This window comes from Mustela putorius, unplaced genomic scaffold (genome assembly GCF_011764305.1).
Source record: "Mustela putorius furo isolate JIRA1106 unplaced genomic scaffold, ASM1176430v1.1 tig00000407_pilon_pilon_pilon, whole genome shotgun sequence".
NCBI classification, from domain to species: Eukaryota; Metazoa; Chordata; class Mammalia; order Carnivora; family Mustelidae; genus Mustela; species Mustela putorius.
In genome coordinates this window covers 11,438,960-11,461,367 of record NW_025421373.1, presented here as the reverse complement: position 1 = coordinate 11,461,367, position 22,408 = coordinate 11,438,960, and the positions used below count along the sequence as shown (strand labels likewise).

General features: G+C 43.2%; 1 protein-coding gene across 1 annotated transcript in view; it reads right to left on the bottom strand.

The window, feature by feature from the left end:
• The window catches only part of EGFLAM (EGF like, fibronectin type III and laminin G domains), a 181,293-nt gene that overhangs the window by 64,169 nt on the left and 94,716 nt on the right, over positions 1 to 22,408 (bottom strand). Inside the window, exon 7 of the mRNA XM_045079488.1 lies at positions 18,976 to 19,142. Coding sequence (XP_044935423.1) covers positions 18,976 to 19,142 — 167 coding nt within the window. The remainder of the gene's footprint in view (positions 1 to 18,975; positions 19,143 to 22,408) is intronic.

Below are 22,408 nucleotides of genomic sequence, written 5' to 3'. Positions count from 1 at the left end.
CCATGCCTAAAAGTAAATTTCAGGTAGACTGAGACCTCAAATATGAAGAGCAAAATTTTAAAATTTGGGGGATAAAACATAATTTTGCTTAAGGACCTTGGAAAAAGGAAGTTGTTTAAAAAAAACCCACATAAATCATTAAAGAAAAATTGAGATATTTAACTACTTTGAATAAAATAATTTTGTTCATTAATAGATACTGTAAGTGAAGTGAAAGATAAGTCACAGACTAGCTGAAGGTATTTGCAACACACATTACTGACTAAGGACTAGTATTTATATGTATATATTAATGCTTATTAATATTTACAATGTAAATATATGTACTACACATATAATTTATGTATATAAATAAGTTAACATATACCTGCATATATTATTTATAGGCATATATACCAATAAAGATAGGAAAAACATATAGTCAATTCATAAAATAAGTAATAAAGTTAAAAACTTATATTTGACCTCACTAGAAATAAGGAAATGCAAATCAAAGCAATAAGGACATATCATTTTACCTCCATCAGATTGACTCTATTTATAAGTCTGATGAAACCCAATACTGGCAAGGATGGGCAACAAGAAGAGTTTTGAACACACTGTCCGTGGAGTGGAGGTAGCTACAAATATTCCGAGGAACAATTTTCTACCAGGTGACAGAGGTGAAGATATGCACGCATTCATTTGTATGTTCATACCGCGAGAGGGGTGGGAGGGGGGTGAGGGGGGAGTTCTTCTACTCAAGGAAACATACATGTTCAAGGAAACATACATGAAGTTGCTCATTGCAACATTGCTTTTAATGTTAAAAAATGGAACAATTTAAATGTCTAGCATCAAAATAGTTGATAAATAAACTACAGTGTACTTAAAGGGTAGGAAACTATAGCAGTGAAGCCGAATGAACTAGAGCTTTACAATTCAACTTGCATGAGAGTAAAAAACATAATGTTGTGGAGGAACATTCGTCACCAAAGGATACTTGCATGTCATTGTATTTATAAGGAGTGTAGAAACCTTCAAAACAATATCCTACCATTCATAAATAAACATATACATGTTAGCATGATGATTAAACATGCAGGGAAACCATAGCACCAAATGCAAACATCTCCAAGAAGATGGTGGTGGGGGGAGGTTCAGGGTGCCGAGTACAGGCTGCCCGTTTCTGTGATGTTTTATTTTTGTACCACTGAAGAAAATACGGCAACTGTTAAGATTTGACAAAACTGGGTCATGGATATAGAGGTATTCCTGACATTTTCTACTATGTTTGAAATTGTTCATAATAAAAAAGAAGCAATGTAACAAAGCCAGAATTTTATAAGGAGAATAAAAATCCACACCTAATACAGTAAAGACCAAAACTGATACTGGAGAAACTTGAATTAATAATGTGGGGGTGAACCTGAGAAATGTTCCCAGAAAGATGAAAAAATAGGAAAGAAAATACGACCTACCAGATGAGGATATAGAGGACAAGATCCAAACCAAGGGATTATGGATGTTTATTTAACCTTTATCAGAATGACAGGAACATTTCACCTGTCTTAGGAATCAAAAACATAAAACTAAAACTTGTCTGAACTGGAAAAAAAAAATGGAGACAGTTTGAAGAGCTAATATTGTTGCTCAAATGGAGAGACGTACCCCTAGATATGAACCGATAAGATTCCTACAGCAGAAAGAACAGCCATAGGAATCAGGATGGTGATTTCTGTGCAGACAACTTGGGGAAGTAAAGAAATAACTTGATACTGAAATACACAGTCCAGATTGTATTAGACAGTTAGGAAGGCAAAGGACATTCTACCAACTTCAGAATGTGTCTGTACTAAAAAGAATGAAGACACTTTCAAAATACCCTTTTGAACAGTTTAAAGGAAAAACCTTGGTATTCAGTAACAGAATGCATTAGATGTTAACTTCTAAAATATACATGAGGAATCTGCTGAATAATTCTGAAAGCATATTAATCATCAATGCTTCTAATTTTCTAAGGGTTTTCCTTCTGTCAAGTCTGATTATCCCCACAGAAACATCATTAGTCAGCTACAATCCAATTTTTATTGAGGATCAGTAAGACTCTAGCCATGCAAAAAATATTTCTTCACCCATTAAACCATTATTAAGGTCAGTATTCATTATACTGCTCAATATTCTTTATAAAATGATTCACTTGGTAATTTCTTTCTATAGCTGTATCCAGAAAAAAAAAAAAAATCAAAATTTCACTAAAAAATGGGTTTGCATCCTTGGGCCAGATACAGAAAGAGTTCTCTAAGACCTTGATTTTGTTCTTGTTTTTGCTAATAAGAAGTTTAGAGCCTGGTGACCCCCAGGACTTAAGTGACTGTCTCATCTCATACAATTATATTTGTATTTCTGATTTGATTTCTGATCATCTTCTCAGATTTATTTTTAATTGTGTGTGTGAATGTGTGTGTGTGGCTGTGTATACAGACTTTCTCAAATTGCTTTTGTACATTGGTGAAGGAGAAGTGATTTCAAACTACATTCAAATGTCTTGGGTGAACTCACATTCCGAAAGCCAGCGTGGCTCTTGTAGACAGTAGCCCTTGATGATGAGCTACAGGAAAGACCGCCGGTGATCATTAAGCTGGAGAAGGACCAACATGCGCTGTCCTGATGAAAACAACTTCTATGTTAGGACTATCATCATCGGAGGAGAGCCAGTCTTAAATCAGGGAAGCGAGTCTGGCTTACGTCCTTACTCTGACCCCCAGTCCTTTCCCATAGTTGATTGAAAATCCTACAGAGAGTCTGTGGGATTGTATTAGACAGGAAGGCAGAGGACATTCTACCAACTTCAGAATGTGTCTGAACTAAAAAGAGGAAGCCAAACCCACTCTGGGTCATGGATTAAGTTGTGCCCAAGAAACTTTTTTCCCGAAATAAATGGGAACAAGAGTAATTTGTTCTCACTTTCAAATAGATATTGGCATATTGATTAAACCCGCACAGAGAGCGAGGGGAAGCCGGGGGCTACACTGAGGGTTTGCAGGCACTGAAGCGTCACAAACTGTTCTCCATCAGAGAGAAAAGGATGAAATGCTCGTGCTGAGAATTCACTGCTGGAAGAACAAATGCAATCATCACAGCGCTTTCTATGGGAGAATTTCCTTACTCCATGTTGGAAACTTACACCTTGAGAAATGATCATCTGGCTGGAATCCTTGAACAAGAAAAGATAAGATGAGAGTGTGGAAAGATGCACCGATTCTGGCGATCGTCTGGGATGGGGGACACTTGCTAGGAAGTCAGGAGCAACAAGGCAAGAAGGTCTGACCTGGGGCCCGATCATGAAAGACCGTGAATGTCAGGTTGGGGAGATGGTATTTACCCTGGGAACAGGAAGAGCAGGAGAGTAACGTGCTAATGAGGGTGGTTTTACATTAGCGCAGCACGAGGGTCCGGGTATGGGGGGGTTCTACGTTCTGCCTTGGTGCCCCTATATCTTTTGGCCTCATGCACATCCTCAAGGATCTCCCTCCACACCCCACCCAGGAAACCTTCTACCTGGATTCTCTTGTTCCTCCTCCCCAGCCCCTTCGGAGAAATCCCACTCAGCCATCCCTCAGGTTACCTCACTGGGAAGCCTTTGCCAATCCACCTCCCAGTTTCCTGATCCACAGAACCCAGCCCTGTCCCCTCCTCTCGGAGCTGCAGTGCATTTTGTATACAGCACATCACTGCACAGGTAGTTAGTGGTGGTCTGTCCACTGAGCTGGATCGAGAACCCCAGGAAGGCAAGAACTGGTTCATTTCTCTCTGAAAAAATGTTTGGCCAGAATAACTACTTGTGAAATTAATGGCTGATCCTTTGGGGGACTTCTATACAGAATATGCCCTTGCTCTTTGCCTTTCCGTGCTAACCTGGATTTATATGAAACTGTGTTCAATTTTCTTACACATTTTGTTCAGTATTATTCAAACTCCAGATTCCGAACACATTCGTGAACAATAGAAATAATTCACTGGGGTGTGACCACATTTTTTTTTTAATGGAACCAAATGATATAAAAATAGAAAGCTCTGCCTTCAGCACAGGTTAGTATTGCTCTGGGAGACATCTGTGCGCGCATGTGCGCGCACACACACACACACACACATTACAGCTGCATTTGTATGCGTTGGGCTGCAATGCAAACTGCTTCTTCCTATGGGGGGGGCGGTTTGCAGCCCCCAAAAGTTTAGAAATACTTCACTTTAGTTGATTTTTGAATGCTACTCAATTTTCTAGTGTGTTTGCCATTTTACTGAGAGCAAAGTTTAGATTTTCTCATTTATTTTAATCTTAAGAGTCCTTCTTCAGCTCAGCACAATGACATGTTGGGATGGGTCGCTGTTCGCTGTGGAGGGCTGTCCCGTGTGTCATATGGCACTTAGCCCCTTCCCTGCCTTCTACCCACTGGACGCCGGTAGCACCTTACCCATTGGTGTCAGCCAAAAGCGTCTCCAGGCATGGCCAGCTGAGCCCTAGGGGGAAAAAACTACACCCAGCTGAGAACTACTCCTCTATGGTGCCCCCAAAGCATTCAGGCATCCAGACAGCCTTTAAGAAATGAGTAAGACAAGGGATGCCTGGGTGACTCAGTTGGCTAAGCATCTGCCTTCGGCTCAGGTCATGATCCTGGGGTCTTTGGATCAAGTCCCAGATCGGGCTCCTTGCACAGCAGGGAGCCTGCTTCCCTCTAGCCTTCTGCTTGCTGCTCCCCTTGCTTGTGTTCTCTCTCTCTTTCTCTCTCTCTGACACATAAATAAGTAGATTTTGGGGGAAAAAAATAGAAAGAAATGGGTCAGGAGGCATTCTGGGAAGCAACAAGAGTTGAGAAAGACTACCAGTACTTCTGGCTGAAAGAAGCGGACCCTTGTAGCAAAAGAGGCATCTCCAGAAGCTCATGTGGAAGGTTCCCACTGGGACCACAGAAGCAACTATCTCCTTGCTCTGAAACGAAGCTACAAGTACTTGGGAGACCTCGGAAATTAAGTGTAGGTGGCAAGGAATGACCCTGTTCTTATGTGGCAGGGCCCGACCATGAGTGCAAGTGGGGTCTTTGCAGCAGAGAGGTGGGTAGGAGATGGAAAGAGCACTGGCCAGAAGTTCTATGAATCTGACACACATGGCCACTAACCGGGACCTAAAATTAGTCACTTAATCTGGTGGTGTTTCAGTCCCTTATCAGAAAATTGTGGCAGTTTGGCTAGGTCCTGAAACTACCTGCTAGTTTCAAACTTCCTTGATTTGGTTTGGCTCTCTAATTTTCTTTTCCATGCATATTCTCCTTAAAGTCATACAGAATTGCCTCTCTATCGGGCTCCCCTCCCCTATGTCAATTTCTACACCATAGCCATAAAGATCTTGTTTAAAATGTAGGTCAAATCATACCCCTCAGCTGCTCAAAACACTTCAAGATCTTTGCATCTAACTTAGAATAAAACCCAAAGTCTTCATCAACACCTACAATGTTGGACCCCTGGCCTCTGGCTACCTTTCTGATCCCATTTCCTGTCCTTCTTCTCACTTATGGTGTCCCTGCCACAGAAGCTTCCTTACTGTTCCTAGAGTATGCTGAGCCTCCTGTCACCCCAGAATCTGCACACTTGCTGCTCCCTCCACATGGAGGGACTCCGCTCAAATCCCTCTTTCGGTAGCTATCCCAAACAGCAGTTCCCACCATCCTCCGTGCCCTCTTACTCTCTTTTTTTCCTCTTGAGACTCATCATTAAGAACATACTCCTGGGCACCTGGGTGGCTCAGTGGGTTAAGCTGCTGCCTTCGGCTCAGGTCATGATCTCAGGGTCCTGGGATCGAGTCCCACATCGGGCTCTCTGCTCAGCAGGGAGCCTGCTTCCTCCTCTCTCTCTGCCTGCCTCTCTGCCTACTTGTGATCTCTCTCTGTCAAATAAATAAATAAAATCTTAAAAAAAAAAGAACATATTCCTTATGTACTACAATATAATAAAGATTTTAGTTCATCATCTACTTACTTTCTGAGACGGACTCTCCCACATATGAGCTCCATGAGGGAAGGGGTCATCTATCCTGTGGACTGCTAAACCCCAGCACCCAGAATTTGCCTGGAATATTATAGGCATTACATGCCCATTTTAAACATGAATTGGCAAAAGAGTGCTTAAACAGGTAAAAGAATCACTGTAGGGGCCCCTGGGTGGCTCAGTGGGTGAAAGCCTCTGCCTTCGGCTCAGGTCATGATCTCAGGGTCCTGGGATCGAGCCCCACGTCGGGCTCTCTGCTCAGTGGAGAGTCTGCTTCCTCCTCTCTCTCTGCCTGCCTCTCTGCCTACTTGTGATCTCTGTCTGTCAAATAAATAAATAAAATTAAAAAAAAAAAAAAATCACTGTAGATTCAGAAACTAAGTTCTTTACTGTCTCGAGCATCCTCAAGACTTAACATAATTACCAATGGTGATGTATGAAGCAAAACACACAAAAAAACAAAAACAAAAAAGGCCTGACTTCAAGTTGTTCATAGCCCTTTCACCTCTCACTCTTGTAATTTTCATTGTTCTGATTCTTTCTAAATTTGATGGCTCTTTATTTCATCTTAATTTAGAAATTTACTCTATCGGTTGGTTCTTGGTACCATGAGGACTCAGCATCGGTTATAAACGGGGTGTTACAAAGCCCTCAGCTCTCTGTGCAGATTTCAGTTTGTGTTTGCAAACTTTTCTTTCGATTGAAGAAATGCAAATGTAAAATGAATTGTTCTCTCCGGTGTTGGTTGGGACCATTAACTATGGAAGAAGTCAATCATGAGAGGCAAGGGCAGGGAACTTCTCTCTTCTGGGTCTCCACCACCTCAGGGGACTATAAACTGATCCCAAAGGCTCTTCCGGCTCTCTAAGTCTGGGTACTCCTGCCATCTGCTGGATGACTTGTGAACTACCGCCATCTGCCGGTGGGTAGGTCTCCTTTCTCCTGAGGAGCAATGGTTGATCATTCCCTCATGTCTGTGAGCCTTTCGACATTTGGCCTTCGGAATCCCTTTACGACCGGATGACCAGGACTAGAGATGGAAGCAACATTGCACTAGGCCAGAAGAGACATACATTTATATCTTTAAATATGGTAGACACTGGGGTTTGAGTAAGATGGCAGCGCTGATCAGGGTTTCCTGCCAGATCTCTAGCTCACCACACGGGTGGGAATGAGATGCTGGAAACAAAAACTCCAGTATGAGACCTGAACTTCAAGGAGGATGATTTTTTTTTCTTTTGAAAAATAGTTTTGTCTTAAAAGTGTGTGTGAACAATGTGCTTTACTATGTACATTACCTATCAACATACTCACTAATAGTTAGAACAGGTGAGTCTTAGGGCTCAGAAGCCATCCTTGTCTGCACATACGAGTCCATCTATCAGTATATATAAGGAAAGGATAACAGTCCTGACCTGCTCTGCCATATCGAGATATCAGAAGGGGAAATAGAAACATGGCCAAGCTGAAAGCTAAGTAAAGGCATTATTGGGAGACCCATCTTTGTATATAATAGTGAAATAATCTAAGTGTCCATCAATAAAGAATTAAATCACATGGTAGAGCTTCCCAATGGAATACACCATGGTTATTAAAATCAATGATGTAGATCTTTATTCGCTGGTACTTAAAGATGTGCATAGCATTTTGTTACACAGAAAAATTATATGCACCATGACCTCAGCACTGGATTCAGAAAAATCCTGCAAGATCACACATCACTATGTAAATAGTTGCTATGCCTGCGTGCTGAGATTAGATGGAATTTTTCATTTGGATTTTTTTTTTTTTTTACATTTTTAATGTTGTTTGAGTGTTTTTTCTAATAATAGGTATGGGTTGCTTTTTCTATTTCAATACAACAAAAAAAGCTATGATTGCAGTGGTTTCCCTGGTTGCTCTCACGGCTCTTACTCTGGCCCTTTTCACGTACCAGTAAGAGTTCTGTCATTGAAACCTAAGGTCTTTTCATTCCTCTGGCCAAGCCCCCAACCCTCAGTCTCCCCACTCCCTTCCAGTAAAAGCAATGTCAAATGGCCTCCAAGGTCCTAATCGGCCGTTACCCATGACTTCCCCCATCTCCCCTCATTACCTCATCTCCTTACGGGCATCTCCCCAAACACCCCTAATCCATTCACACAGGCCTCCTTGTTCTCTGAACATCCCAGGATGCTCTTGCATCAGGGGCTCTGAATTTGTCTAGAACACTCTTCTCCCAGGTGGATTGATGGATGGATTAGATAGATGATAGGTGGACAGATAGATCAATTGATAAATCAATTGATTTATTGGCCAGGTACATATATCCAGAAAATTCACCCCATTTTTCTCACTCAAATATCACCTTCTCAGGAAGGTTTCTCTGACTGCCCATCCCCTTGACTGCTCTGCATTTCACCATAGCCCTTATCCCATCTGACATACTATCTACATTTTTTTAATTGATCTGTTCATTGTCTGTCTGCCTTAACTAAAACATAAGTTCTGCAAGGTCAGGGACTCTTTGTCTGTTTTGTTCACCGCTGAATCCCCAGCACCTGAAACAGTGCTGGCCTAAGTATTTAGGGCAGTGGGTACTAAGTATTTGTTTGAAGGAGCAAATCGGTATATTGTAAAATAACTTGGAAGAACTGATTCTTTAGGAAAAAGGAATCCCACAAACTTTAGGAATCAAGCTGAAAATAAGGTTATCACCGAACTGCACTCTTATCCAGGACCTGTAGCTAAGTGACCTTGAGAAGACTGTTGAGTCATTCTGGACCTCAGTTTCCTCATCTGCAAAACGAGAAATCAGTCCTTCCCCACTCTGAGCTTATAAACTTTCAACCAACAAAAGTTTGGCTATGAAACCCGACTATCTCCTCTGTTCAAGGCAAAAGTTAAAAAGGCAAAGATGAATGAGATAAGGTTCCTGCTCTGAATAAGAGTAAAAGGCAAAAACATAATCTATATTATTGAAATCCATGTAAGGGCACAATCTCTTTCTATAAGAGATGATACTATTATGTAATCCTTTTGGTAGATTCCTTTCATCTGTCCCCCTGCATCTTCCTCTCTTCCTCCCCACTCTGTCCTGGGCCCTGGAAGGCTGACCTGTCAGGCCACCAGCTGTGATGTGACCATCTGGAAAGTTCGAGGATGGGGGAGAGAAGTCAGCATCTCTGTTCTCCAACCTCCATCCCAGAGGTTGTCACGGGACACATGGCTGAAGGTCACAGCTCTTGCTTGATGGCTCTCCTGGTCTGCCTCCAGGTTCTGACAATTGCTTGCCTTTGCTTTCCTTGCAAAAGGGTCCTTCACTAAACTCACTTCGAATGGAACAACTGTGTCTCTGTTTCCTGCTGGAGCCTATTTACATGGGAGATCATTGGAGAAGTCAACTTTCCTTCCACAGCTGCTTCTTACTTTCACATTTGTTTGGTATCTGCTTGTACCATCAGACGCGATCCATCAGACCCAGCCAGCACGCACTGGGTCCCTCCTCTGTGTCTGTCCCTGCATCCAGCTGATTTTATGGACTTCCTCTCCCAAGGGAGAACATCAGTGACTCGGGGATTTCGAAGGTAAGAGACAATCCTGGTGGAGAATTGTGTAAAACCAAGAAGTGCTCCACAGGAAATAGGGAAAGTTTAACCACGAAATAAGGAATACAATAGAAAGAACAAAATGGGTCATAAGGACACAGAAGGAAACAAAAGGAAAAATAATGAAGAATATTTGCGTATTACTTCCATATTTGAATGCTTCAAAATCCATCGAGACAGAGCTCAATATAGAGTAGCCCACTGCTCATAGTGTGGCCAGAGTAGCAGCTGACCTAAACGAGAACGTTACAAGCAACTCTTCTTTGGAAAATTCTATTTTCTTCTCATTTGTTTTAGTCTCTCCTCCTTAGTGAGCCAGAGAGGGTAAAACATCCACGTAGTGATTCTAAGCAAACGTATGGAACTGCAAACATATGGAACAGAGGCCTCAGAAGAACGATGACAAGGTAGCAGGTATTTAAACAGCAAAGTGAATCATTCCCTTTAGAACCAATAAAGCTGTGTCCATGAGCACCCCTCAGATTAACATGCATCGAGACATTAGCAAATCAATGGAGCGATTACCACTGAGGGCACCTGAAGGGAAAATCTAGTTCCGAATTATGTTTATGCACAAACTGCCCACTTAAAATGCAGATTTATCTAGGCTATGAGGGAAACAAATGATTTGTTCTTCCTCCCGGTCCCTCTCTCCCTCTTACATTCTAAAGATTTATGCATCCAAGAAGCTCACCAATTTATAGGCCGAACCCAAGCTCCGGGAGTAGCACCCAACCGAACAAACTTCCTCAGCTTTCTTGTTCTCCCTGGACAGCAGCACCGACCTGCCCAAATGCACCTAGGTGGCGGGCTCTCGGGGGCTCTTATCTGTTTCAGAATTTTTATATGAAAATTAAAATGAAATTTCATGGGGAAATTCAATTTCCATCAAGGAGACAATTTCATTAGTATGCACTAATGGATTCTTTCCAAGTTTGACAAAATTGCTACCTACTAGAGTCCCCAAATTTCCTGGACAGTCTCCTAAAATCTGGCGGGGGGGAAGTGATCCCAGTAATACATACCACAGAAGTCAACAAACTATGGCCCTCCAGCCAAATCTGTTTTTATACTGATGAAAGAAATTTCTAGGCCCAAGATGGGGTCATTTCTGCCAGGGTTAGCACATCAGCAAACAGTGACCTAGGTATCTTCTGAGTCCCTTGTAAATGCCCCTTCTTGACTAGAAACGTGGGATGTCCAGGAGGACAAGCTTGAACAACCAAGCCAGCTCTGAGTTCTATGCTTATCTCCTTCCTGATTGATTTTCTATTTTTCTTTTCCTGCTGTTCATTCTTTATCCTTCAGAAGCTTCTTGCCTCCCACCCCATTCTGCAGCTTTCTGGAGCCTGGAGAAGAGAGACTGCTCAATTCGCGAAGTGTTAAATACAGTTTGCTTATATCACCTAAATCATCTTCTTTAATCCTTTTAATAGTACACAAGTTATGTGGTTTTTCCTTTCTTAAATGGCTGAAAAAAGGGTTGAAAAAATATTTTGTCACACAGGAAACTGACATGAAATTCAATTTCCCATGCCCACTGATAAAGTTTTATTGGAACACAACCACACACGTTTTTTATTGTCTATGGTTGTTTTCACACTACAACAGCAAAAGTGAACTCAGAAATCCCAAAATATTTACTACCTTGCCCTTTACAGAAAAATCTGCTGACCCCTGTCTAAGTAAATGGCTAACTTTGGGGAGGATAAAAACAAGCAAATAAGAGGGAAAGGTACAGTATTATAACTATGAGGTCTTTTTCTCTCTGTCTTCTTGCCTGAATTCAGGATGTGCTTGAGTGGTGAGAGAGATGAAATTTTGTTAGTAAAGTTCATTGTGCCTTGCAGTTTTCATTATCTGATGTCTTTTAAATCTGCAATCTTTTAAAACCAACCAACCAACCAACCAACCAACCAACCAACCAACCAAATCCATCTTAATGATTCTATTTGACCTAACTCTTGTAGTCTCTTCTATTCTTCCACTCGGTCAGGACAGTTTTTGTCCCTGAACCTTTGTTTCTGAGTTCTGACATTCTAATGCCCTCAAGTCCCAGAAGCAGAACTCAGGGTATGGAGTCATAAAGAAAAAGTGAGAGTCCAGTGGGCGATCCCATGGTCAGTTACATGTTCAGTAATTATGCATGAAAGAAACACTTACCAACATCTCCTTCATCTTGAAATGTGGGTAGATGTCATAATCTCTGTTTCACACGTGTTCCCTCAAAATGGTCTTTAGACATAGGAAATATTATCCACCCCCGACATTATTGTACCCATTTTAGAGATGAGGACACTGAGGCCCAGAGAGTTTCAGTGACATTCCTGAGTTCTTACAGCAAGGTGATAAGAGAACAGTTCTGGCACTCAGATCCAGACATGCCTAACAGATTCTGTTAGATGTTTAGATGGAGATTCTGCTCCATCTAAAGGTACAGTATTTGGGGGCAGTGAGGAACTTTCAAGGGTTGGTGAGGATTTTTCATAGGCACTGACCAAAAGAGGCAGTAGGCTGTACATAGAAGTCACAGGGATTTGGGGAGAAGCTGCTTCCAGACCCCTCCTGTCTGCTTCCTACCCATCCCTGGTGCCCGCCACTACCTTCTGTCTCTACTCGCTTCCCCTCTATTCACTGTTGGAGCTAATTCAAGGCATTGCTACCAAATAGGAGCCCTTACTAGTGACTGGGGATAAAGGAACTCTGTTTTGTGGCTAGGTATGGGACAACATGTTCTGAGGAACCCCAGTATGCTAAGCAGGTCTCTGGGGAGACAGGCAATGAAAGACAAGGGTTCAAATCTCAGAGCAACACCGGGCACAATCAGATTCACTCGCAGACATTTATATGGTGAGGGTATAAACAGATACACAGCCAACACCAGCAGCAATGTCCTAGTGGGCAGGAAGGTAGAGACCAGAAAAGGGGGAGGCGGGGGGGGGGTGCGGAGAGGGAACGTCATAAAACCAGGTCTACTCTAGAAATTTGATTGATTGGGGCCAGGTGGGTTGTTTCAGTTCAGCGGAAGAGAGTGTTTCTCCAACTACTGTAGTAAATGGAGGGTGGAGGGTTGGGGGGAACGTGTGGCGAAAACCAAACCCATACTGGACATCTCACACCTTCCTAGCAATCTCTGAAGGTCTAAGACCATAATTAGATTACCTAAAACCAAAGGAAAAATGCACTCAAATTTAGCATAGAAATGTTAAACCTTATTCTAATGATCAAGAAAGAACACAGGAGTAAACATGGGTTTGGTCAGAAAATGTCTCTCCCTTCCTCACCCCCTATTAGGAACTTGTGCACTTTTGATCACTGGACTCTCTCTCAAAGGCTTCTTTTCCATCCTTTAGTGTCTTGAACGTAACCCCCCAGATTTTTCTCTCTTTCTTCCCTTCCCCTCTTCCCTCCCTCCCTCTACTCAACTTTTTCTTTGCTGTGACACATTGCAATTCTGAAGTTTGACTTTTCCTATGAACCTTGCCAATGGGGAAACCTGGTGGGTTTCTAGACTCCCTTTCTCCTCCATCTGCTCTTGAATTCCCCAGACAGTGGCGGTAGAAAGTTTCCAGCCTCCTAAGTAGTCCTGGGCTCTTGTCTGAAGTCACATTTAGTTATTCACATACTCGATAAATATTTATGGAGCACCTACTTGGTACAGGGTGTTGGGGACACAACCTTGAGCAAGGCATTCCAAGTCCACTACGAAGCTTATCCTAGAGGAGAGATGCAGAGGCCACAGTGGCTTCCGGCAGTGAAAGGGTTCTGGGGGAAATTACAGCAGGAATGGGGCTGAGGTGAAGAAGGGTGCAGGGAAGCCTGTCTGAGGAAGGGACAGCTGAGCTAGAGGGGTGCGAGCAGCAGTCAGGGAAAGGTCTGGGAGAGAGAGTTCCAGGCAGAGGAAACAGTAGGTACAAAAGCCTCGAGGCAGGAAAGAACAAAATGGCGTTTCTGAGGAACAAAACAGAACCTTCCCCTGGGACAGCCCCGATAATACTAAGTGCACGGCAGTGAAGAACTTACTGGTTCTTTCTCTGACTAAATAACAAAGACAGAACAGGAGAAAATTAAGTGGCCGGGGGTGGTCGGACCAAATTCCAATTCCAGCAAAGGTTATGTAACCCTCCAGTTGGCCGACCATGTGAGTTCCCTTTCATTCCCTTTCATCTGTCTTTGGGAAAACAAAAGAAAAAATTAGGCTTTTGACTTCTACCATTTCCATTATCCCCAGTTTGTGCCCTCTTTTACTCTTTCTATCCTTCTCAACCCAGCTAAGCCTGGATCCCAGCCAATAAGCGGCCACCAGATGGGGCCAACACGTGTCCTACAAAGTTACAAAGTCACACGTGTGTGCCTGTGTCCTTGAGGCTCCATAGAGCCCCCTGCTCTGACCTGGTATTTTCTGAGATAAATCTCAGGGGAAAAGCACACCACCAAGCAATAAGGCAAATGATAATGCTGTTGGTATTTCTTTCTTGAATAAAAAAAAAAAAAAAATGAGCAGGATGGGGTAAGGAGTGGCAGGCCGTGACCTTGTGTTTGCCTTTCCTCAGGGGAACAGAAGAGGCCCTGATATGTGTGGAAGGTCACCAAGGAGAGGATGGACGTAAATACAGGGGAGCATCACTGTTACTCGAGGTCACCAAAAATGATTCTATTTCTCGTTAGAGTCCCTGGATCCTGAAACATCTTGGTATTTTCTCCCCATTCTACTTGTAACTTGGTAGAGCTGAGATAAGATGGGGAAGTTGGGCCCACGGGGCACCACGTCAGAGAAGCCATCACACCTTTGCTCTTCCTCACTCCGGGTGAGCACCAGGGAAGGAGAACACTGGGCCCCGGCTTTCGCTGACCACACACACTAGCAACTGAGAGCCACCAAGGGCCCCTCTGAGCAGTGATGGGGCTAACAGGGTCTGACATTAACAGGTCAGGGGAAGTCAAAGCCCTGTCAGTAGAGCTGAGATGGTATGTCTCCATAAGAAAGAAGGTGGGTGCAGGCCTAATGGAAGCCACAGAGGGGCCCAGCCCATGGTGGCATCCAGAGTGGGGTCTCAAGGGTTCCTGGTGGGCACTCTCCACCTTGGTGGTCAGCGCGAACATTCTGTTCTGAAGTTCACCACTGAGGAAGCAGAGAAGGTTCTACATACACCAAGAAAACACCCCCGTGAGAAGGACCCTGAGGTGAGGAGGAGGAGGAGGGGCGATGAGGACTGGGGACTCTCCAACAGGCACATATACGGGTCTCACAAATCCCTTCAAGGTGGCCTTCAAAATATTTCACCACTGGCTTGGGTTCTAACCGAAGAGAAGGGCTGCCGGCTGTCAATGCTGACGATTCCCAGTGGATTTCAGGCCTGCCTGTATGTTTTATTCCCATTTTTGTATGTACCGTACACCTCACAAGTTAAAAAAAAAAATTCTATAGCTTTGTTCTGTACTGGCAAACGTCCTTAGTCCATAGATGCCCCAAGAACTATTTCTTGTACTTTTTTAATTGCTGACCCTGCTGTGCTCATGCTACTTTGCAGTTGAAAAGTAAGAACCTCCTTTGATTTGAATCTGGCTCAGGGAAGTGGCTTTGCAGTCAGCTAAGCTGGAGTTCAAATCCTGCCTTTCAATGACTATTCTTGGCAAAATATGGAATCTTTCAAAGACTTGATTTTTAAAAATGTATAAGGGGTACTTTGCTATGGTGAGTGCTGTGACCTGTGTAAGACCGCTGAATCACAGACCTGTGCCCCTGAAACAAAGAGTACATTATATGTTAATTAAAACTCCAGCGCAGCGATTCTGTGAGAATCAACATCGAGGGGCAGCTGAGTGGCTCAGTCGGTGAAATGCTGACTCTTGGTTTGGCTCAGGTCACAGTCTTGGAGTTGTGTGATCAAGCCCCGCATCAGGCTCGTCACTCAAGCCTCTCCCCCCTGCACCTCCCCATCCTCTCTGCACGTTTTCTTTCGCTCTGTCAAATAAGTAAATAAATTTAAAAAACCAAAAGAATTAGCATGGGATTTCCTAAGTAATGTGCTCAGCGCAGTGCCTGGCTCATGGGAGGTTTTTGCAATGGTAGCTCTGAAATTGAGAATTTATTTTCATTCAGACAAGTGCTCATTGGTAATTAGGTTATTTTATATATGGGTTTGGGAAACTAATAATCTAAGCTAATAGCAAAATAAGAAGTGGGAATGTGGCAGAATACAGGGTTTTCTAAAATATTTGAAGCAATCATGAGGAAAAAACTCCCAACTGAAATACGACTTATGGTATTTCATGCCTTCCTGAAACCAACCCTCTAATCAATTCTGTTTTCCTGATTTGAGTAGCTGTATATATGTAAAACACAGTTAAATTTTCTTTATTTCAGAATATTTCATAGTTGAGAGTTCTCACTGAATCAGCCCCCACCCCGACCCATAATTACTTTGCGATGATACAGTCTTAGTTCACACAGGAGACCAATCAGAATGTAACGTTATGTATCTGTGAAGCAATTTCACAAGCTTTCCCACTTCATTCACAAAGCTGCCACCCACCCGGGGGAAATAAGCATCAGAAACTGTAAGCCCAGACCAGTGTTTCCTTTTTTTTTTTTTTTTAAGATTTTATTTATTTATTTATTTGAGAGAGAGAAAGTAGGCAGAAAGGCAAGGCAGAGAGAGAGGGGGAGGCAGGCTCCTGCTGAGCAGGGAGCCCAATGCGAGGCTCAATCCCAGGACCCTGAGATCACGACTTGAGCTGAAGGCAGAGGCTTAACCCACTCAGCCACCCAGGTGCCCCGTCTTTAAAAAAAAAAAAAAAAAGCTTAAGAGGCACCCCAACCTCTGTCCTCTTCTGGGACTGCATGCAGCCTCCACACCCACACCCAGGACCAGCACAAGTGGTCACATCTTGTCCTTCTGTCTCCTTGTCTATGTGGAGAAGGACATATAGGAAAGCACAGAGGAAAAGAGCATGGGGCAGCTCACAAGACAGGAGCGAGGAACTGGACACTGGGGAAGCGGTGGGTGGGAAGTACACCGCATAGAGAACACAGAGCACCTGCTCGCCCTTGACGCAGAAAGACAGACTGCACGTGTTGAAACATAGGCAGATCCCGGGGCCCGCTCCAGCCACAGCTGCCCCCATTTTGGCCACACACTCCAAAGCTGAACCAAAGATGATAGCAAGGATCTCATTCAGCAAGAGTGAAAGGAGACCCGTCCTGGATTTGAAATAGAATTGTTAACATTTTTTCTGGAACGAAGGCCCTCTATCCCTTGTCATATAACTGGGGAAGTTTTAGCTTCTAAATCCTAAAGAAGAAGGAGCATGAAACAATTGCTGGGTAATGACAGTTACTGTGTATATATGAGTGTATGAGTGTATGAGTGTGTGTGTGTGTGTGTGTGCACGCGTGTGTGTACCTACATGTGTGGGGTGGCCTCGCCAAGCCCCATGACCCCCAACAATTCAACTTGAAGGAAGAAGCCCTGAAATTCAAGGTTAGAGTACAGGTTTTTTGTTTTTGTTTTTGTTGTTTTGTATTTTCAGAAAAGCCAAAATTGCTAGGACTTGGGGAACGTGGTGAATCTGAATCCCTGGAAACAGCCATGGCCTTGGCCATGAGCCATGCGGATGCCGTGTAAGGATGGTGAGGAGCTTACTGAGACTGACTAACCAGTATAAACAGGGCTCTGTGCTAGCCAGTAGAAAGCAACTGGCAGGGTTAGGTAGGCTTCTTTTCTTTTTGTTTGATTTAAAATCAATTTAATTAACATACAGCATATTATTATTTTCAGGGGTAGAATTTAGTGATTCATCAGTTGCATATAATGCCCAGTGCCCCCTCCATCACGTGCCCTCCTTAATGTCCATCACCCAGTAACCCCTTTACCCCACCCCCTCCCCTCCAGCAACCCTCAGTTTATTTCTTATGATTAAGAGTCTCTTATGGTTCATCTCCCTCTCTGATTTCACGTCATGAAACAATAGATGTTGGCCAGGAGGCAGAGAAAGGAACCCTCTTACATTGTTAGTAGAATTGTAAACTGGTACAGTCACTCTGGAAAACAGTATGGAGGCTCCTCAAAAATTTAAAAAATAGAGCTCCCCTATATATAGACCCAGCAATTGCACTACTAGATATTATTCAGAAGATACAAACATACTGATGTGAAGGGGCACCTGTACCCCAATGTTTTTGCAGCAATGTCCACAATAGCCAAAATATGGAAAGAGCCCAGATGTCCATAGACAGATGAGTGGATAAAGAAGATGTGGCACATATAGTATATACTAAAATAGAATACTACACAGCCATAGAAAAGAATGAATATTGCCATTTGCAACAACTAGAGAGAATTATGCTAAGTGAAATAAGTCAGGCAGAAAAAGACAAACAGCATGATTTCACTCATATGTGGAATTTAAGAAACAAAACAGATGAACATAGGGAAAGGGAAAGCAAAACCAAATGAAGGTCGGCTTCTTTTCTGGAGAGTTCCTCTCTAGGTAAGGGGACCTGAAGTAGCAGCAGGGATCTTTAGACACAGGAACTGGACGGAATTTATTGTTAAGACTAAAAGATTACAGAGTTTTCAAACAAAACAATGCCAACATTCCAGTTCTCAGACCTCCCCACCACAGTGCTCTAAGTTTCCGTCACTGTGCCCCCATTTCCAAAACACAAATATTCTAAGCCAGGGTTGACCAGGTGGTCTAAGCAGTCAACATGTGGTTCTTACCTGAATCCTGCAGGAACTTCTTCAACCCCAGATCATAATCAGAATCTGAATTTTTACAAAATCCCTGGGTGATATGACAGCCAGTGGCCCAAGCTTCCTCGAGCCCTCCCCAGGGAGGCATTATGACAAACAGGAACCTTTGCCACAGGACGACCCCCAGCTACACGCCAGCGCACCAGTGACTTCGATTCTCCCTATCATTCCACGGGACTGATTTAACTTAAGTGTCCTTGGTTATGGAGATGAATGCTAGCCCCGAGGAGTCTGAGAGCATTATTTTTTTTTTTCTCCAGATGAACCCATTTTCTCAAAAGATGCAAAGGCCAGGCGGTAGGGGGAGGCCACACATCATCTTGGTATGTGGTTTGCTCTGTAATTGTGAAAGAACGCTGACCTTGGACTCCCCAAGGACGAGGCAGAAATAAACCTTCTGCTGACCTCCTGTACATAGAAACAGCCTGTGTCCCTGTGGAGAGCCTTGAACTTCCAAAGTGCTGGGAAAAGCACAGCAGGAAAAGTTGAAGATAACCTCAGGGCGGGCTGTCCCTCTGCAAGGGCCTAAGAGACCCCAGGCAGGCGGGTCCTCACCAGGCAACCTCAGCAAAGCAGCTACATCTATCCTCCCAAAGAGGCAAGGTACTCACAGAAGGTCCTGATGGTGTCGCTGGGCTGGCTGCGGGGGCCGCGGCCGTGGGCGTTCACAGCCCTCACTGCGAACTGATAGCTGGTATCCGGATCCAGGCCCTTGATAACCATGGAGTCCATCTGGATCTGCTCTTGGATTAAGGTCCAACTCGTATCCAAATCTGGCCTTTATTGATTATAAAAACAAAACAAGAAGCAGTAATTCAGGAGGAGCAAAAGGGAAGCCATGTAAACTGACCACATTCGGACTTTAGCAGCAAGTTAACTCTCCTATCTAAAAGTCATCTTGATTTTAAATCATAGGTCCTAATTATTAGGTCCCTGCCAATAAAAGCAAGTACATCATTTGTAGGGTCAGTTTAAAGCACGGTTTCAAGATCATCTGTTTTTCCTCAGCATGGGCTTGACTATGGTGAAAAGATCCGCACACGGGAGTTCATTCTCAAGGACTTTTGCCTTCCAGATGTTTCATAAACAAGCCTTCCCCTAACCGTCCCCATTCCCAGGGGTCAGGAGGGCACAGATTCCATCTATTCACAATCTGTGCACAAAGTAAACAAATGCAAGTTTTATAGGGTGACTAATTGCATGAGCTTCCACGGGAAAACCCAAGAAGATGGGTCACGGCCATTCTTGCACTTAATGAAATAGGACAACTGTGCCAACTCACTGAATTTTCATACATTCTTCTAAAAACCCAACGGAGAATGCAGACCCTCGCCTAGGGCTCCCCCCTGGCGGGCAATCAGCAGAGGGTAAGGGGTACAAACCCTGTGGTCAAAGAAAGCCACTCAAATCCTGCCTCTCCTACTTACCAGCTGCTACTGAACTTCTCTAAGTAATGAAAGTACTTATCCAAGAAGACTGTCAAGAAGACTAAATAAACCTATATCCTCAGCAGAGTGCCTGGCATCATGTGGCAAACACTTGGCGTATTTTGGCCATTATTTAGGGGAACTTACCCACATCACCGAGCGAGTAGACCACCCCAGGTCACCTGCTTATTCCTCTATACCTGTGTGCACCAGTACGGTGCCCCTAGCCCCAGGGTGAGTAAGCCCGTGAAATACAGTTCATCTGAACGAGTGAGATGGGCCACGAGTGTAATGCATACCTTGGATTTCAAAGGAAGAAAAAGAATGTAAAATATCTTACTGATCACACATTGTGAGGATAATATTTCAGATTCAGAGGGTTAAAACATATGTTATTAAAATTAATTTCACTTTTTTCTTATTGTCTCTTTAATGCCACTATTAGAAAACTTCCGATTTCACATAAGGTCTGTATTAAATTTCTACTGGATAGCGCTGCTCTATAGGGCAGTATCCCAGCAGGGAGAAGAGCACCTCAGGTAATAAGAACTCCAGAATGAAACTTGGGGGCTGCGTGAGTGGCTCAGTCAGTTAAGCTTCTGCCTTTGGCTCAGGTCATGGTCCCAGGGTCCTGGTATCGAGCCCCACATCGGGCTCTTTGTTCAGGAAGAAGCCTGTTTTTCCCTCTCCCTCTGCTTGAGCTCACTCTCCCCCCCCCATCAAATAAATAAATAAATAAATTCAAAAAAGAAAAGAAAAGAAAGGAACTTGGGAATGATGGTACATGGCTGTGGGATGGTCTCAAGGGTCTAATCGAGCGGTGTTTTTGTGACCACAGCTAAGAACAGCTACATTTGTCAAGTGCTTGTAAAGAACCAATCTTGTTCATGTATCTATGCAGGAGATACTAATATTAAACACCTCTCTCTTCTTTTTACAGAAGAAACTGAGGCATTAAATGAATAAGTAACCTGCCCCAGTTCACACAGCTGATAAATGGTGAGGCCAACACCATTTATCCTTGATCCTTGATACTGGATGAAAACTTGGGGCTGGTGCAGCCACTCTGGAAAACAGCATGGAGGTTCCTCAAAAAGTTAAAAACAGAGCTACCCTATGATCCAGCAATTGCACTACTGGGTATTTACCCCAAAGATACAAATGTAGTGATTTAAAAGGGCATGTGCACCCCAGTGTTTATAGCAGCAATGTCCACAATAGCCAAACTGTGAAAAGAGCTGAGATGTCCATTGACAGATGAATGGATAAAGAAGATGTAAGATATACACACATATACACACACACACGCACATATTATATATACATATATATGATGGAATGTATATGATATATATCATATATAGATATATGATTATATCGTATGTCAATCATATGACATGATATATATCATATAACATATGATATGATATCTATGATGGACTATTACAAGGCCATCAAAAAATGAAATCTTGCCACTTGCAACAATGTGGATGGAATTAGAGGGCATTATGTTAAGTGAAATAAGTCAATCCGAGAAAGACAATTATCATATGATCTCACTGATATGAGGAATTTGAGAAACAAGACAGAGGATTATAGCGGAAAGAAGGGAAAATGAAATGACAAAACCAGAGAGAAAAACAAACCATAAGAGACTCCGGGAACAAAATGAGGGTTGCTAGAGGAGAGGGGAGTGGGAGGGCTGGGGTAGCGGGGTGATGGACTTTGGGGATGGTATGTGCTATGGGGAGCCCTGTGAATTTTAAGACTGATGAATCACAGACCTGTTCCCCTGAAACAAATAATACATTATATGTTAATTTAAAAAAAAAAAAAAAAAAAAAGAAAACTTGGGGCAATCGTGGTTGGGCAGGCTATTCTCTATCCTTTAGCTTGCTTCCTGAGCAGTTCTCAGTTTTTCCATTGTTAAATGCCTCTGTTCACAGATATTTAGGGGACAGCAGAAAGCAAAAAGAGTGATGTTTATCCTTCATGAACAACTTATCAGGCAAGGAATAGAGCCTTATTTTGCTGAAAGGAGATGCCTGGATGACCCATGGATTTCTCGAATATGTGCTTGCCTCATCTCTCACTGGCAGGAATTAAAAGCCAAATGGAGTCCTTAAGCCCCATCAAAGATGTTTCCTCAAGCTCACCACGCAAACAAGGAGTCTGTGGGGCCCATGTCCCATAAGAATTCATCTGTTTGGAGAAGCAGCGGTCATGGGGCATGCTCACTGGAGGAAGCAGGGCTCATTTCTCTTTCTTGATATCCTTTCTCCAAAGATGGACTTCTTGTATAAACTAACTTGGTCATCAAAGAGAAAATCTCAGTGAGCGGACGGAAGCACATTTACAAATCCAAATTAGAACAAAATCACATCACAGAGGAAAGCCACCAGGGGTACCTAAAAGTTGACAGAAAAGATGTGATCTTTAGCTAAAACATTCCTGTTCTTTGCTAAGCTTTCCGGTGGCATTTATAGGGGAAATGACATGTGCCTGCTCTCAGAATGTGCTACTGTTTACCCAGGATGACCTGCAAATATCTGCTACAATCTTCAGGTGGAAATGACAGGGTAGAAATATTGTATTTGCTCATTTAATGCAGGAAAGC